At 31.8% G+C, this 19,639-nt stretch overlaps 2 protein-coding genes across 2 annotated transcripts in view; both read right to left on the bottom strand.

Annotated features, from left to right (window-relative positions):
• Positions 1 to 11,984: 11,984 nt before the first annotated feature.
• On the bottom strand, positions 11,985 to 13,118 carry LOC127795747 (F-box/kelch-repeat protein SKIP11-like). The gene has a single exon (XM_052327617.1). The coding sequence runs from the start codon at positions 13,116 to 13,118 to the stop codon at positions 11,985 to 11,987; it is 1,134 nt and encodes a 377-aa protein (XP_052183577.1).
• Positions 13,119 to 18,632: 5,514 nt separating this feature from the next.
• LOC127794985 (delta-1-pyrroline-5-carboxylate dehydrogenase 12A1, mitochondrial) overlaps positions 18,633 to 19,639 on the bottom strand; it is a 59,764-nt gene continuing 58,757 nt past the window's right edge. The window contains exon 17 of the mRNA XM_052326350.1: positions 18,633 to 18,932. The gene's annotated coding sequence lies outside the window, so the exon portion shown is untranslated. The remainder of the gene's footprint in view (positions 18,933 to 19,639) is intronic.

Genomic DNA, 19,639 nt, shown 5'->3' with positions numbered 1-19,639 from the left:
GATATCTTGGAACATATATATATAACCAATGAAATCTTCACGCTGCGCATATATAAGTTGAGAAAATTCATGAAGGTGATCCTGTTTTTGCATATTCTAATGTCCAAATCTCAAGTAACTTTTCTTGCAAACTCTTCATTGCTATTCCAAACTTGTGCTGATGTTGGGAAGGCCGAAACCGTACGTCCCGAGGAAGGAAAATAACGATTCTTTTCTTGGATCCTAAAAGTCCTCTCCTCACCTCACCTCACCTAGAAAAGCCCGTCTCGAGCCGAACTATTTCCTTGCCTTGAAATTAGTTTGATAGAAGCAGAGGACCATTCACAAGCAATTCTTGCAGTCTCTGTGATTTCTATCCTTATCCTTCTCTGGTTAATTTGCTCCTCATCGTTCTATATATTATTAACAACCTGTATATTTAATTAAGAACTTGTATCAATTAAAAGAAAGTATCTAAAGATTCTACACACAATCATGTACTACCTCTTAAACTTGAGAAGAGGTAATATGAAATCAAAATAAAATTTGCCATCAAAACAATTTCATATTTCTCTATATTTATTTGCCATCAAACACATTCATATATTGCTCTATTAAGAAATTGCTACAAAAAACAAGAAATCACCAAACAAGCACAACCTATAAACATTCAAAAATAATCATGAATGGATTACAAGTTTATGCACATCAAATATTATTAGGTAATCAAGATCTTTTAACAACAAAACGAACACAAATAATTTGTTTTTAACCATTGAACAATGCATTCTTTATAATAAAGATGTAAACATGATATTCTAATAATTAATAATGTCTATCCCCAAATATGTTTATTTGATAATTTTCTGATAAAACAATATCCACATAATCATATAAAGAAATATGAATGCTTTGATAGTTTGATGGCAAATTGTATTATTAATTTTGCAAGAATTTTTCAAGTCTAATACCAATTTGAATAAAATTAGAAATAAAATGCTTTTAAAAATTAATTTCAAAGGAATTGGTATCCTCTTAGAATGAACGAGATTCCACAAAACTCATCCGGCCAGTTACTTATAGATTTAGTAAAAATACAAGTGCCTAGCTATTACCCAATTACTAATTCATACTCATGAAAGGGAGAAAATATTCAATATTATAATACGTGCAAACAATGTCTTTTCACCAGGTGGATTCATTATATAAAACTTGGAGCACAATAACTCCTCCCATGTCCTTATGCTATTATAATGATTAACAAAATTGTTATATATACAAATATGACATAATTGACTTATAATAAATAATCTTACAAAAGAAATTGTTTTATTCTATGCATTACCCTAATTTTATAACATTCAAAAAGCCTTATTATGCCGCCCCCCCCCCCCCCCCCCGCCGCGAATATGGTGCAGTGATAAAATAAATATGGTGCAGTGATAAAATATTTGGAGTTTCATATAAAATATCAGGATTTGAATTAGTGCGGCAATTTATTAAAAGATTTAAGTCTCGTATGAACTGTCTTGAATGTCTAATTTTGAGTATATATTGACTGTGTCTGCATCAAAATTTATTTAAAGAGTGCATCAAATGAAAATGTCACCCATTTCTAGAAATTAGTCAAGTGAAACTCGGACATTTCAAGTGAATAAAAAAATAATATTATTTTTGATTGATGTATATAATACAATGTATATTATTACACGTAACCTTTTAGGTAAACTACAATGAAATAATATATGTTTTGCAACTTGGATAAATATATATACTTTTAGTACTCAATTTTCTTGTTTTGTTAGTTAATTACACTAAACATAATTCTAGTACTCATGTATAGCTGAGCAAAACAACATTATCTTAAAATAAAAAAAATAACTGAGCGAAATAAAGAAACATAGCAAATATAATTTCCCATCTAGATATATGTAATCTAATCATATTGACAGTTTGTTTATAAGGTAAATCATAACTATGAGTTTTTGACCAAGCTATTACAGTGTATATAGTCTAAACTTTTATAATTATTTTCTGGGAAAAAATCTCTTCTTTTATTTATCATCTCATATTTGGTATTTTCACCTTTTCAGTATTCTTTAAAAGTAAATCTCTTCCTATCATGGCCGCCGATTTTTCTTTTAATTCTGTAAATTTAGTGAAACCCCCAAGTTTAGGTCAATTTTATAGACACCTATTATAGTTCAATTTTGTGAATTAAAACAAAAAAAAAAAAAAACATAGTTAGAATGTTACGATTAGTTTGACTAAATAACATAAATAATTATTAAACTTTACATTAAAATATTAAAAAGTCATTGAATTTCAATTTAATATATAATTGTATAATTACCATCAATTGTCGTTAAAAAATACTAACGAAATGCTGATCTTTTTATATTTTAGTACAAAATTCAGTAAGTTTTTTATATTTTAGTATAAAATTTAATGATATTTTGTGTTATTTAGCAGTCCACATTGTTAGACACTTCAACATCTCGCTAGTATTTTTTAACAATAATTGACGGTAATTTTGAAATTATATATTAAATTAAAGTTTATAAATTAAAATTCAGTAATTTTTTTTGGTATTTTAGTGTAAAATTCATTAACTAATTATACTATTTAGCCTGATTAGTTTAAACAAAAAATAAAAGGAATTAGTGTTGAGATGTATTGAATTTATTGATGCGTGAATTTAGTAGTTATTGAAATTAGCAAGATAAATTCAAATATTTCACAACATGAAATCATAAAATTAGTAAGTCAATGTCTCATAGCGACAAAAAGAACATGTATGACTTATATTCAACTATCAAATAATGCAATTGTTAAGGCATGATAATCTAATAACTTTTATTCTAACTAACAATTCATTTAAATATATCGAAACAACTCTCTTCTCGAACACATTAATTGTCCGTTTAGTCAAGAGCGCAAAATCACTTGCTTGCATTGAACTGAATACAAATCGCATGATAATCTAAGGTAAATGTTAATTCTCGCCTCATATTTGCTACTGATCTCCATTGAATTGAATACAAATCTCTATTTGAATGTAGGCAAAATGTGATGATTCAATCCTATCTTCCGTCGCTTCCAAATCTACAACACAATCACATACCATGCCAATCACTGTAGTTATTTGAATCAAATGGATTCTTGAGATCATCGTTTTTGTGCAGTTCTCCATCGCTCGTATCCTCGAATTCGACAGAGAAAATAAATCGTAAATGGAGACTTTGCCTCACTGTACATGATAAGAAATTGAATCTATGATCTATTAATACGAATCCCAACTTATCATGATTCGACCATTTGATCTGTACCCTGACTGCAACCAAATATTATAACTATGGAAAGTGGAGATAGGGATGACCATATAGTTGTTGGTCCCTTAAGGTATGGCCACTCAAGGGGGTGAATTGAGTGTTTAAAATTTTTCTCCATTTTAATAAATATTATTGATTATGTATTTTCTCTAAGAATATATAAATTATTTTCTTTTAATTAAATTCTTGTTATTTAATTTTAAACAAATTAAGATTTTATAACTATATATATGTGAGTTTGAAATAAATAAATTGCAAACCACAAGATATAGTAAGAATAAATAAATAAAGCATAAGACAATTTATAGTGGTTCGATGTCTTCACGCCTACTTCACTCTCACAAGATCTCAACCACCATTGGGGTTTTACTAATTTCATCAAGATTTTCACACTAACTCACATTGAAAACTAGATACACTCTTAGATTACAACGGGCTTTAGGAAAACCACCAACACCAAGATTTTCTCCCTACCTTGCCTTGGAAACTATAATCACCTAAATTTTAACAGTTTTAGAAAACTTATTTAATCTATAATGATAATTTAATTGTTCACAAATAATTGTTCACACTTGGACACAAATAAACAATTAAACACAAAATATACAAGGCAATAATAATTAAATAAATAAATAAATTGTGACCTCAGTTTAAATGGAGAAGATTGGATTCGATTTTGCAATCTTTTTTTCTCCTCTTGACTTGTGGCTCTTCGGTGGATGTGCAATAAATCTTTATGAGCTTTGGAATACTTGAAAATTAGTTTGAGAACTTTTGAGAGTTTTTGAGTGCTTTGGATAAGCAATATGAGCAAAGAATGCTCTCCAAAATGAATTTGGAGCTATTTGTAAGTATTTTAGAAATTACTGTAGCAACACTGTAGCAACGGTCAAATTTACTGTAGCAACGATCAAAATTCTGACCGTTGGAGGGGCACTATAGCGGTACTGTAGTAATAATAAAAAATTAATTTTTTTGTCCAAAGTTTGTAAAATTATTTTTTTATACATTTTAGAAATATTTTGAAAAATAATTTAATGAAAAATAACATTTTTGAAAATACATTCACTTATGAAAAAAAATGTTTAATGAATTAAATTAAAAATATATTTTTAATAGAAAATAATATTTTTGGTAATACATATACTATGAAAAATATTTTATAAATTAATCTAAAAATTATATGAAAAATTATTTTAATAGAAAATAATATTTTTGATAATACACATGCTATTAAAAATATTTTATAAATTAATTAAACATAATTCAATACTATAATTAATATACTTAATAAAAATACCCTTTTTATTAATTACTAAAAATACTATCTTTTGTATATTGAAATTTTTTTTTTTATTAATCATCAAAACTTAATTAGTATGAACAAGTTGGCTCAACAATAGTATCAATATGGGAGGGTATATTGATACATTCAAGTATAATGTATCAAGCATGCATATTTTTATATAAATTAAATTATCACTTAAGTAAATTTAATTGTCAAGAACCATGACAAAACAGTTAATCTTTTGTAGTATTCACTCTATCATCACCATTGTGAATAATAATGAACGGAAGCACAAAGATTGAAAATTGGGATTTTGTGTAATAAGGTTTGAATTGGGAGATATATATCTCAAAATTCTAACCTAATCCCGATCTGAATAGGGATCAGAAAAAGAAGCCTAATCCTAACGTGAGTGGAATTGAAAATATAGGCCGGATCTTAAATCTAAATGGCATTGAACATAGATGACAGAATTGCCTTGGGTATTGTTTTATAACACTCAATTCCTAATAAAATCCTGTCAAAGTATGGATTTATTTGTATTAGCGTTCTATCTAAAATATATGATTTTGAAATTGCTTCACTGCATCCAACTTGAGGTGCCCCAAACAAGGCCTATTCACAGATAACAAAAATCTCGAAAAGATAACAGTGATAAAATAAGTTTTCATTTTATTCTACACGATAAATAATGAGTGAAAAAATTATCACCGATACAAATTTAAAATATTATGGAAAAAAATCAATAAATAAGTGGATCAATAATAGGATTTTATTTCACTTTATCAACCGAGCCAGTCCTAATCTTTCATTTAGATATTCAGTAATAGTCACGCCTGACTTTACTAAATCTAAGCACCTCATTGGGTTTATAGTGCGCAAGGGAATCTTATCCATACTAGGATTAGACTTTCTATACCCAATCCCATTCAAACTAAGATTTAGGCATTCTATTCAAAGTGGGATTACTCTTGAATTTCTCTATAAATACAAACCTCCCTAGATCAACTCTCTCTATTCTTACTTTTTGGTGTTTCTTCTGCTCATCATACTTACACGATGGCGACCATTGTTAACGATTTTTATGACATCTCCGGCAATTATGTTATTATATCCGAAGAGGTAATCTTACCTAATAATGATCCAATTTGGGTAGAAGTATGCACTTTCTCTTTGGACCAAAGTGGCGCTGAAACGTCAAATTCATGCATAATTAGGAGAGCCAATATGCTCTCTGACCCTCTAGCTGCAACACCATTATTGTTCACTCTTCTACCAAACGAAAGAATCCCACCTGGTCATGCAGCTCAAGTTATCGATGCCATATGTGTTTATTCTACAAGAATGTATGCAATGACAAGATGCAAACATTGCGGCCTTCGTGCAATACCTGTCATCAAAGTAATTATTTGTGTTGATTCAATAGATGTCCACGGAGAGAGTGATCTAGCATTATCCTCGGCTTTGGAGGAGTCGCTGTATAATAGTACATTCATTCCTGCAAGTGAGCAAGCAATTGAAGCCTTGGAGAAGGCAGTGGTTGATGGCGCTGTGACACAAGAAAAATGTACGATATGTTTGGAAGAGTTGGAAGATGGCGTAGAAGTAACTAAACTACCGTGTTCTCATATTTATCATAATGACTGTATTATTCAGTGGCTAAAAACAAGTCATTTATGTCCGCTATGTCGCTATATGATATCAACTATCTAATAATATTTTATGTGTATAAATTTTGATCGTATTATGATTTTGAAATATTTATAAATTATGTTTATTTGATATTTTCTTGATTAAACAATATCCACGTAAACGTAAAAAGAAATATGAATGCTATGATAGTTTGATGGCAAATTGTATTATTAATTTTGCAAGAATTTTCGCTCTTTTTCTAGCAAAACCAAGAATACTAGTTATATGATATTACCATAAACATAGAGAACAAAGATGTTTTTATATTTTTCTTGGGTAGCTTTAGCTCCTTGTTACATTATATGATCATGTGACAATAATCCTAAAAACTATAATAATGATGACTTAAAAGTTAAATTCATCTGACATTGAAATTCTTAATTTAATCATAATTAAGATTTTAAATTTGATTATGATTGGGATGTTATTTTAAATTAAAAATTTATTTTTTTTACTTATCTTCTGATCAAAACATAATTTTTTGTTTACATATATAGATAAGTGTTAGGTTTATAAATAAGTGCCTAATATTTTGAAATTATTGTAATAATATCACTTTTGTAATATTAATATTATAATAGTAATATTTTGTTATTTTTCTTTATGATTTTTTTCAATTTGAATTTTTCACATTAAAATGAAGTGTTCGTTTGTGTTTTTAATAGTTTGATTGTGTTTGTTATTGATTCAAAATTCTAACAAAAACAATAAAAATAATGATATGATAAAGACTAAATAAACCTCACCTCGCACTCCATAGTTTTACCAAATTATAGCTTGTATATATCTACCATGTTTGAAAATTATAATTAAAATAATGTATATATACTTCCGCAACGAGCTTAGATGAAAGCTACGAATCAAAAACTTCAAAGAATCAAACAGAATTGTAGGTTTTGGGAGCTTAGTTAGAACAAAGCATTACAATTCTGTTGAACTGAACCTGAAGATTTAATCAACAAATAAGCTTGCATTTGACAGTTTCTAGGCATTAAATCAAGCAGATGTCATGACAAATTCATCAAAGCAAAATCATGTAAGCATCATTCTCAACACATTCAACAGTAAATCACAATCAACAACTCCAAGCATCAACGCCGATCAACCTGATTTTAACCTTTTGATCCGAGCTTATGAAATAACAAAAAGTTGCAACCAGTCACAGATTCAGTCAACGAATCAGATTGTAATCAGCCAAAATAGCTGGCTCCAGTGTTTCTCATAGTTACCAAAAATCGTTACCACAATCAGGTGAACGGAAAATGCAATTAATAAACATAAGAGGTATGAACATAAAGCCATAAACATACCGCAATTGGAGAAAGCAACAGAGCGCAGGAGAGGGACGAGAGAGCTAGGGCGCGCGGGAGACAATTTGGGGGTTCGGATGCGAGCAGCGCAAGGGATACGATAGAAACAAAACGATTCGTTTTCTCGAAATTAGTTGATATTTTAACGCTGGCAATTATCTTAAATTCTTAGGGTAATCGCATTATATACTCGTGTTGTTTGACCGTATATGCATATATTTTTTTATATTTTAGAATTATATTTGAAAGGTCTTATATTTTGTATTACACTATTTCTTCATTTTAAGAGTTGTCATTTTTTGTTTTGAGCCAAAAACTTTGCAGTTTTTGCATCGAATAACATTTATTAAATTATAGTTGTTGTGTGATAGGTAAAAGCTAAAAATATCTTTTTGGACTAAAAGGTATAAATTTTTCATGTGAGGGTCTCGCACGAAGCGCGCAAACACGATAAGTCCGATATTTAAAAATTCTTTTTGAATATTCTAAGAAAAAGATAGATAATTATTTATAGTGAATTCTAAATTCTAAAATAGTTATGAAATATTTGGATAAGTATCACTTCTAAGAAATTCTATCCCTAAAAAGGGAAAAATAAACGTTATCCATCAAAATAAGCGTTATTTACAAGAATCATAATTCTGTTATATTTTGAATCACTCTTTATTTCTCTATAAATAAAGAGACATTTATTTTTGAAAAATAAGGAAGGTCTTTGATATTAATTTCAATAAGTTTCTTTTATCATATATATTCAGTATCTAATTTAAGTGTCTAAATGTTTGCGTGGGGACTTTTCTGCGCCCTCTGATTGTTTTATTATTTTTGCAGGTTCAGGCGACTTGAAGACAACGTTTCCATTTCACAAATTTATTGTTGTAACTGTGCAACAACAATAATAAATTTAAAAAATTAAATAAAATAAGAGTTATCTTTTTTAATAATTTCTTTACCTTTTATTAATGATTTTTTTTATCCGTGAAAAAACTTTTTCTCATGATGCATCTACTTTCAACAATCATTATGGAAGTTGGGGACAATGGCCATATCATGGATGATATTTTGTTAATTTCTTATTTTTAATTTTAGTTTACATGTAGGTATTATATATTATATATTTTATTTTTATATTATATTTTAGAATTAAAATTTTTATATTTTATTTTTATATAATTTGGAGGGAGAAAAAATGACAAAAGAAAAGGATAAAGAAAGAGAGATGAGAGAAATAGTAATATCGTTTCTAAAATATGGAAAAATTCTTATATCATTAGAACAAATGTAGGAATGATTGGTATAATTTACTATAGTACTTATTATATACAAAATATGTATAAAATTCCTATAATTACCGTAACCAAAAAATCTTACCTTACTCTAGTCATCATCATTTCTAATCTAATATGATTGCAATAAGTAGTCTAGTACTTGTTATATTGCTATTCCTATAAATTCCGTAACCAATTATCTTTCTTCTACCTCGAAACATATTTGCATTCTCTTTACTTTTTTTTTAAATATTAAATATGCATTTACTTTATTATTTTTAAAATAAGAATTTTTTTTGTAAAATAGTCTCAAAACAGTGGGTGTTTTCAGTCAAAATATACTGAAAACACCAAAACGCGAAAAACACCCTTTTCCCCCACCCCCAATCTCGACAGATCTCTCATCCCCCCCCCCCCTCTCTCTCATATATTCTTTTCTTTCTCTTCTTTTTCAAGCTGTCATCAACCGCGCCCATCACTGTCATCGACGACTTCTATTTTCTTTTTCATCCTCTATCGTTGATGGCCATATAAAATTGACGATGATGGCTTGATGATGTCGATGGCCAAGCAACATCTATTTCCATGATGAGGGCAAGAAACGACAGCCATGGTAAAGCAATAAAGACCGACGGCTATGGTGATGTATAAGGCCATGGTCGGTCGAACATGGCGGAGGCACTCGAGAGGCTTAACGTTTCTAATGGTAGGTTCTGATCATGTGAATGTCCAGCTAGTGATGGTCATCGACAACGAAGAAGATGTAGGCGCTGAAGAAAATAAAAGAAGAAAAAAAAAAGAAAAAAATAAAAAAAGGAAAAAAAGAAAAAATTATTCTTAAATTTTGAAAAGAAAATTATATATTTATTTAAAATTTTAAAAATTTAGTATATTTATATTATAATTAAAAATATAGAATAACATATAATATATTATTAAGTGTATTATATATATTATGTATAATAATATTTAATATAAAATATTATATTAAAAAGTTAATTTTATTAAATAAAATATTATAAAAAAATTCAAAATTTTAAAATAAACACATTTTTTAGTTTTCTATTTTAAGAAATAATTTTTTAAAATGACAAAAAAATACATTTTCAAAAATCTTAAAACTGTACGCAACATATAAAATTAAAAATAAATTTAAAACTCAAAACTAAAATCTAGACACGTTTTTTCAGCCTGACGCAGTCTCCTTCCTTCTTTGGTCCAACATTTGTGCGTGTCTATATGTATGCAATATTGGCGCAAGGCAAGAAATCTCATTCCAGTGAACTCCTCAGTTGGTCCTCAACTGTTTCTGCTGTTCTGCCAATAGCTTCTTGCTAACAGAAGATTCTTGACTTTACTTAATAGGGGAAAATGGGCAAACTCTGAGTCTCTGAAGCGTAAACTTGTTGCCTGTGCTTGGTGCAGATCTGGATGATAGTTCACCCTCTAAAACTGACATCTGCTCGCCAGGTAATTTCTATTGGCTAAACAAGATGGTTCCTCGTAGCCATGGATTTTCGACTTGTTAGCTTGTTCTTTAGATTTGTTTTGTTCACTTGTGCTTCGTCTTCAGGAAATGGGATGCTGATCATTCACCCACAGATCCCTGCAATGGAGACTTGCTAGGCATTGTCACGGCTGCGGCTTCCACAATCAGTCATCACTTCCAATGGTTTGACAGAGTCCTCTGCTAGCTTATGAGACAAGTGGTTACCAGCAGAGAAATTCTGCAGCATTAGAATGATAAGCACAAGGTTGTGCTAATGTAAAAGCAAACTATTCTGCAGCGTTCGCCATGGATTCATGCACTTGTCAAAAATGGTTTCAAATGAATGTTGCATGCATGTGTTTCGAGACACTCAGCAGCTGTTCCTATTGAACTCCTCATTTTTGCGAAGAAGAATGTCCCTTGTGATCTTCAAATATAGCTTATTGACAAAATTGTGGCTGATGGGAACAGAGATGAAGGAATGTAGGTGTTTGTTCGGCTATGCAAGTCTTGGGAAATTGCATTTGTGGCAGGAGGTTGTGACCAATAAAGCAAAATCTTGGGAGGTTGTGACCAATGGTGATACATAGGGAGAGATGTATGATCTAGAGATGAGAGCGTGGTGTGAAGCAGGGACTTTTATTGTTGTTGATTTCCTTCTTCCTGTCATAGCAATCTAGTCTGATCCTTAGGGTGGGGCTAACCAAAGAAGAGAGTGACCTCTCCTTTCTTCTGTGAAGCAATGGGACGGAAGACATTTCTTCCGGTTGCTTGGACTCCACTGGAGCAAGCAATGGATTAGAACACCCAATTTCTGATTGGGTTTTATTTTTACCATGGTAAAGATTGTTGTCCACAGATATTGCAAATTGTGGTCGGTTAAAAAGTATCAGGTGCTGCATACAGAACATTGCAAGCACATGATGAGTTGCCATTTTTTGGGGGCAAATCAGCCTAAGATATCATAGTTCAAGAAGCATAACATAGCAAACAGAAACTAATCAGTGACCCGGAAAAATGTAGATGTATAGAAATAGTATAAACAATCTATAGCATGCAACAAAAAACCGTGGCAGCTCAAGATTGTTACTGTCATATGAATTCATAACACATAGATATGCACAATTTTGCAATTAATCATAGACAATGTTAAGCATCATTCATGTCAATAGTATACCCCTGTATAGTGAATAAAAAGAGCCTGCATTCAACAATATTCTGTAAAAGATATATAAGCATTTGGACAAACAAAGGTAAGGAAACTAGGCAATTTCATTCTTCAAAGTTCCACGGAAAAAGAAAACAAGAACATAAACCAATAAAAGTTTCTGGTTACTCAGAAGACCTTCTGCAGATACTGATAAAACCCAAAAAAAACTTATTAGTAACTTATAATTATTAATCTAGAACCATAATCTATGATACCAACATTGGGCAAAAGCAACCGTCCAGACTAAAAAGGGTGCCAGATGCAGCTGAAGAGGACACATAGCAGACATAAGATAGATAAGCCTCAATACCTCCTCCAACGAAATGTTCATGAAGTTGAGTAAAATTTGAATTTTCCCGCAAAAGAAAGGCAGCGATATCAACCAGCCAGAACCCTACGTCCTTTCATGAACAACTTCAGCAACCCATGACGGTGCAATTATAGACAAAGTTTCCTAAATACTTCCTACCCAGTAAGTTCCACCGAAGAGGACCTGCATCCGGAACCCAACCATTAATCTCCACGACCTGTCCATATCTGGTTCCGCCAATGACAAGAAGTTGGTCTCCGCAAGCCCTGAATGCTATCCCCCAACCTTGCATGGAATGTGAACTTTCAGGCAATGGCCCAATTGTATCCCACACATTCTTCTCCTTGTCATATTTCCTCAATACTGATTCTTCAGGATCAGCTGCATAGAGCTCGTTCTTTACAACTGCAACCAGAGGAGGCGCCTTGGTTGTGCCAGGTGGCTCAGCTTCAGGATTGTGTGAAGGGAACATACTAGGAATCTCAGTCCACGTTCTCGTCTCCATATCATACATCTCTCCTGATATCAGCGTGCGATTCTCTCGCCCAATTCCACCAATGACATAAAACTTGCCATCCATGAAAAACCCTGAACACATTTTTCTCGGCGTGTTTATGTCCGGAAGAGTTGTCCAGCTACCAGTATTCGAGTCATACAGCTCTGCCGATTGCAAGATATTTCCTTTTAGGTCACAGCCTCCTGCAACAATTGCAGTTTCCCCGAGACTTGCAGACCCAATCAAGCATCTACCTTGATTCATATTGGGACTGATCGACCACAAATTTGTCAATAGGCTGTATTTGTAGATCACAAAGGACATAATATCCTTCCCAAAAAGGAGGAGTTCAGTACCTACAGCCAACGATTCCTTGTCCGAACACACAAAGCACACATTTGAATCAATTTCTGGAATTTTTGGCAAATGCATGAATCGCCGGCGAACAGGATCAAATGCCTGCCATTCAACAGGGCCACAGGAGAAGTAAACCCAGTGTTCAATAATGCCCCTTTCCCGCCTTAGCCTATATAGCTCACCGCTCCGAAGCAAAGATCGAAAGCTTTTGTTCAGGGAAGCAATTGAACCATAATCTGCTCTTGAGCAGTGGAGGAGACAGTTATTAGAGACGTCTTGGTCAAGTGCTGGGTTGAGAGAAGAACTTGAATTTGAGCAATCACCGTGCACTTGCTTACTATTTGAAGCATCAGCTGGAGAGAGTGCAAATTCGTTCGCAGTCTGCATTATTTCCCCTGTCTCAGTGGCATTCCCTGATTTGGACGACTTCATCAGATTGATCAGTTCCCCATCTTCCAAACAGCGCTTACAATTTGAAAGTTCAATCACATCGAATGTGTTGCCACTCGAGTTACCCTTATGCTCACAGGAACTGGGCTGTTCCCCGGACGCAAGGTCTATCTGATCCTTCGGCATTGCACCAAATTTGTGCAAGAGCAGGGGCAGAAACCAATTAATGCAAAGGCGTGAGCCTCGTCCTGAACAAAATTAAAACGAGAAAAATTCCCTTAGCAAAGAATAGTGTTTGTCCCTTACTATGGACCCAAAATCATCTATTCAACTAATGAAATTTTTACCAACATACAAAATATATCCAATCTTAAAAACCAGCTATAATGTAACTATAAATCTAGCGGTTTTCCTACCAAATGCACTTATCTCACTATGCATAAGTAACAATTCAAAGAACAAACAGTCTATATGAAAAAGATACCATGCAAATGAATGTAAAGATACATACCTCTTCCATTCAAAATCAAACCTACAAAAAATCTGTCAGGAAAGAACATTTATTTCCATTACTTGAGCACCAAAACATATATTCAGCCGACAGAAAAACCTATATTCAGTCTACAGAAAAGCCATTTTAAGTATAAAAAAGGCTGGTAACCTAAAGAATCGGCTGAGATAAGCATTTTTGGAGAGCTATACATCTTGTGACTTTAGCGGCCAATGCACTGATCTCTATCTATAAAGTAACTATTCAAAGAAAAAACACAAGAAAAAGCAGAACCAGATAAAGTAGCATTAATGCAAAGGCACATGCCTGAGTTTTTTAAAACAATATTATTTTAAGAAAATTATTAAAACAATATCGGGTTAAAAATATTTACTAATCTAATATTGATCACCAAAGTACTTAAAAATTTCGTTTAAGTGTGGCAAACAAACGCACTTATTAAGTGTATTTATTTTTTCCATCTAAGAACGCTTTTGACAAGTGCGTATTTTTTATAAAATAATAAACGTCGTTGACAAGCGCGTCTATTATTTTTAATGAAAAATGCATTTAGGGAGTATTATATCAATATCTGAAGTAAGCAATTAAAAGAAAGAACTTAAGCAACCAAAAAGGACAATAATGTGGCACTTAATCTTACAAGAGACCATAAACCAATACTCAATAATCAAATTCATTAATACAGAGAATAGCACAGTACATAAATCAAAATAATCTGTAAGTAGACGCAAATATGCACGGGTGCACACGTGTCTGTGCACTGTGACACATAAACCAATAAAAAAGTTGTTAAAACCCCTAAAATCACAAAATCACATCTCTAATTCCAAACCAAAAAGAGAACACTAGAATTTAATTGTAATCATTTATCAGGCAGTAGCGATTCTACATCTCAAACTCAACAATTCAATCAATAGCAGGCTTTGGTGTTCAACTAAACAGGCAAAACGGAACATGAAGGATGGAATTCCTGTTGCAATCAAATAGGCAGATACAAGTAACAGCAGGTCTTACCCTCTCTTCTTCACCCGAGATTCGAACTACCACTGACAGCAAACCAACAAAATCAAGAACCTTCAAAACAAAGTTGGGATTAAAGGAAAGGTGAATTGATCACAGATTGAATTCAACAGGCATAACCTAAAAGCAGGAGCACATATTAGTATAACCAAAACGAAACCAGTTCAGAATGTACCAGAACTTAAAATTAACATTTTAGCAAAGTATCATCAGAAATCCCTAAATCAAAACAAAACACAAGTCGGAACACAGTAGTAGAAAAACCAAGCAAATACCGATGTCAGATCCGGAGTGTGGAGAAGAACCCCCTTGTTCTTGCGGGTCTTAGTTGTCTTACAGAAGTGCAAGTAGTTTCCTCTCTTTATCAGTATCAGTCGGAAGAAAAAATTGCCGATCTCTTCTCCCCTCGTCGCCTCTGAATTGATAAGGAAGCAAGCGAGCGATTACACTCGATCGTCGGCTCCCTCGCTTCTGTATACTATATATTCGGTGGCTCTCTCTCTTCTCCGACTAGAGCAATAAGATTACGCTCACTGTGAGCGATTTCTACGACGACTAGAGAGGTTACAGTCGCTACAAGCGATTTCGCCTCTGAATGCCGCCGTTCTCTCTCGCCCTCTCTCTCTCTCTCACCCTACATCAATCGTAAGAGAAGTGTGGATCTTGATCGGTGGCTCGATGGTTCTAAAATGTACGAAGCCGCAACAATACCCGAAAGTTTTGCTCTGCTGTACATGTGTTGATATCCGACTGAAGACAACACAAAAGAGAAGAAGAGGTGGCGCGCGCCGAGCGGGGGTGGGGCCCTATCGGAACCGTTTGGACAATTAAACAAAGCATTTAGCAGGTGGCCGTTGGCGGGAGATAGTGGTTTTCCGGTACCATGTTTTTAATTACGGCTCTATCTCTTGCATGGGCATGCAACAACTGACACCTAAGCTCAAAAAGGTAAAATAGAATTTTCAAAAACAAAATTATTACGGCTTTAAAATTGTGATTTTTTTTTTCTTCTCATTTCACGAATTTCAACAATTCCAATGGGTAGCTCCACGTTTGGCGGTGCCTTTTCTGCTTCTGTTTCAACTGATTTTGTTTTTTTACCATTGCGTGAGTAAGTGTGTTTAAATGTCTGTCTCAACAAATATTTTCAAAATTTAAATGAAATTTTGACTCCAACTACAATTGAAATTCAAATGTACTTTGAGTTCTTGTATTTGTGTCCTCATTAGACACCTAACTGACTCGATAATTGAAAATTTTTGCATTTATTAGAGATAGTTTGCTGGTGCCATTGGTGTTTTATTTTTAATTTATTTATTTATAAAAATTATTAAATTAGGGATTTACGGGAAATTAGCAAAAATGGGCAATTGTCAAAATTTTAATATTAAAATTATTCCAGTATTGATAAATTAAATTAATGAAATATAAGTTAATGACTATAATTATTTGAATATATATATATATATATATATATGCTTCTTTCTTTTTCTAATATTAAAAATAATCCAATGTGAGGCCATTGTATGAAATAGACTTTGCAGAATTTAATTATAAATCGAATGAACTAAGTTCAAATATAGAAAAATTGATTATTTGATTCAAACACCCTCTAAATTTTAAAATTCTTCTAATCAATTCTTAATCTTTTTTAAAATTAATTACAAAAAATATTGTGATTAATTTTAAAAATTAAAAAAATGATTTCATTAATTTTAAAATTGAGAGTGTCAAACTAAATGACAAAAATTTAAAAGGGTATTTTGATAAATTTACCCTTCAAAATTTTCAAATCAAATCCTCATTCTAGTTAAGTTAAAGCATTCCCCATCCAAGTTTATCTAACAGAGCCTTGTTCAGGTGGGTCCATTTATTAATGATAAAAAGCAAAGTCTTTAATTAGGAGAAATTAACAATCGAAGAAGTAAACATATGAGTATAACAATTGAGGAAACAAAAACTTGTATTAATTAAGAATACATATAGTCTTAGAAGATCACTAATCCTAAATAGGTGGGAAATCATAGAGATTGAGATTCAACAAGAATCTAAGAATCATAAATAGAGCAAGTAACGCGGCAACAAATCAATAGAAGAACGAGAGTAAACCCTTATTAAGTTTGTAGTCGTTTCATTTGGTTATATTTAATTATTTTTCCATTCTTTTCTCATGATCAGATATATAGGCAATAAAAGGAAAAATAAAAATCGAAACATTCCCCACCTTTGAAAACCAAGTCCATACAAGAGACATTATAATCAACTGTGATAGTTTAGCAAAACTCAAATTAGACACCATAAATATTTTTTGTTCACTTAGAACATATCAACAACAACAATAATATACCAAGCCTTTCACTTCAAACTGATGATCATTGCTCATATATCTCTATCACTCTCTCAAAAACATTTGTGCCAAATATTTGTTGTTGCGTAAATATAACAATTAATTTAATTGTCAAGAAATGTCATCATGAAATTGCCTAAGCCTACCAAAAAAAAACAATAAGAGGGCTTAGGGAGATCCCTGCGCAAACGCTCTTATACTTAAATTAGACATTAAAAATTATAAATATTGTATTCAAACTATTGTTAGAGATATATATTTTTTTGGAATGGTCAGTACTTGTTTATTTATAGAGAGATATGGAGTAGTATTAATTAATCTAAGATTATAATTATTGTAGATAATACTTATCTTAGTTTTTCCTAATTTTGTTAGAATTATGATTCTTACAAATAACGTTTATCCTGATTTTTTCTAATCCAACTAGAATTAGAATTCTTATGAATGATGTTTATCTCAATATTTAAAATTCATTTAAAATTAAATTTTTTTATGAATAATTATTTATTCTTTTCTTGAAATATTCTGGAGAATTTTTGAATGTCGGAGTTATCTAGTTTGCGTGTTTGTGTGGAACTCTCCCCGTGCATGAAAATTTTATACTTTTTAGTTCAAAAAAATTATTTTGAAGTTTCGGACTTTTTTAATTTTTTAATAGATATGACACATTAACAACATTAAAACCAGAATGTTAGATGATAACCAGCAATGAGTCCAGATAACACCATGAGCTCTTGTAGCTGCAGTTAAACTTCTTGCGCCACACTGTTCGCTCATTGAATTATGAACTTGGTGAGGGCTATCTCATTCAAAACCAACGCTGGCTTGCATGAAAGAATACTTGAAGGTTGTCATACCGAACAACTAAGCTAAGCGAGGTCTCTCTTGGCTGGTGCACATGGATCACATACTGTATATTACACAGTACACTACACAACACAACTGATGCAACATATATATATATATATATGTTCAACTAATTAGAACAAGTAATATATAATCGCATGCAGTTAATTAATTATATGAGAAACAAATGGAGATTGAAGGTTGAAGTTCTATTGGTCAAAACGAGTTGCGGCGTACACATTATTATTTCAGTCCGTTAAAAGATGAAATAAAATCTCATTGCTAAAATATTTTTAAACTATTTTGCACGTCCATATTATGTCAAATATGGATTTTAAATGTATTATTATAAAATAGGGTGATGATTTATGCAGCAATAAACGCAATATTATGTGTAAAATATCTAGTTTTGATAAATTTATTATGGCATTTTAATGTTATAAATTTTGTTTAATTATCGAACAACAAAATAAAATGAGATTACGATTTAAGTGAAAGATATTTATATAAGGTAAACCTTATTCAATAGGTCAGGTTCCAACTCAGATTTAAGCATTTTATTTCCAGTCCCATTTATATTTGAATAAGGATTCTATTATTAATTTTATTTCAAATCTCATTGATATTAGAATTAGAAATTTTATTACTAATCCTATTTTGACTTATATCAGACTTGACTCTCTATATATACAAGCATCTCCACAGATTGTCTCAATTATTCTTCTGTTTAAGTTTCTTGTATTTATTATAAAACTCACGATGTCGACCGTTAGTTACGAATTTTACGATATCTTCCACTATTATGCTCATCTCCCCAACACTCGATTCTTTCGGCGTAATGATCCAATTTCCATAGAAATACACACTTCTTTTACAGGCTATCCTACTGCTGAGACGATGCACTCATGCGTAGTTCCGCGAGATATTTTACTCTCTGGTCTTGAAGCTGCAAAGCCATTCTTGTTGTCTCTTCTATCGGAGGCAAGAATCCCATCTGCTGATACAGATGAAATGATCGATAATATATGCGTTTTTTCTACAAGAATGAATCGAATAAGAATGTGCAGTTGCGGTCGCTTCATTATGCCTGTCATTCGAATAATGGCTTTAGTTGATTCAATGGAGATTGACAATGAAAGCCAGATAACGTTAGACTTAACTACAGAAGACTCGCAATATATTAGTATGTTCACACCTGCGAGTAAGCGAGCAATTGAAGACTTGGAGAAAATGGTGTTTGATAGGGTAGTGGCAACAGAAAGATGCACCATTTGTTTAGAAGAGTTGGGAGATGGAGTACAAATTACTAAATTACCATGTTCCCATATTTATCACAATGACTGCATTATTCAATGGCTAAAAACAAGTCATTTATGTCCACTATGCCGCTACAAAATATCAACTATCTAATAACATTTTGATGTGTATAGATTTTTTTTTTTTTTATCTTTTCACGATTTCTGATGTTTGTAAGATATCTTTAGCAACATTAATATATCTGAAGAGATATCAAAACTGTTGGATGGCAAATTTATATAATTCATTTCATAGTAATTATTGATCATTTTTCTTGTGAAAGTGAGAATATTATTGAATTTGATATCAATTGAATTAGATTTGGAGGCATCCAATTAGTTATGGGATTACACCATATCCATTCTATGAATGCTTTGCTTAAATACATTCTTCTAACTATCAATTATCGCAAAGAGCAGGCAGAACCATTGTTTTCATAGTTAAACGGTAAACGATTCTTAAATAAGTTATGTTTTTTTAGTTATTATAGCTGAGGGA

Source organism: Diospyros lotus, chromosome 2, assembly GCF_014633365.1.
Source record: "Diospyros lotus cultivar Yz01 chromosome 2, ASM1463336v1, whole genome shotgun sequence".
Classification (NCBI taxonomy): domain Eukaryota; kingdom Viridiplantae; phylum Streptophyta; class Magnoliopsida; order Ericales; family Ebenaceae; genus Diospyros; species Diospyros lotus.
This window is presented reverse-complemented; position numbering and strand designations above follow the sequence as displayed.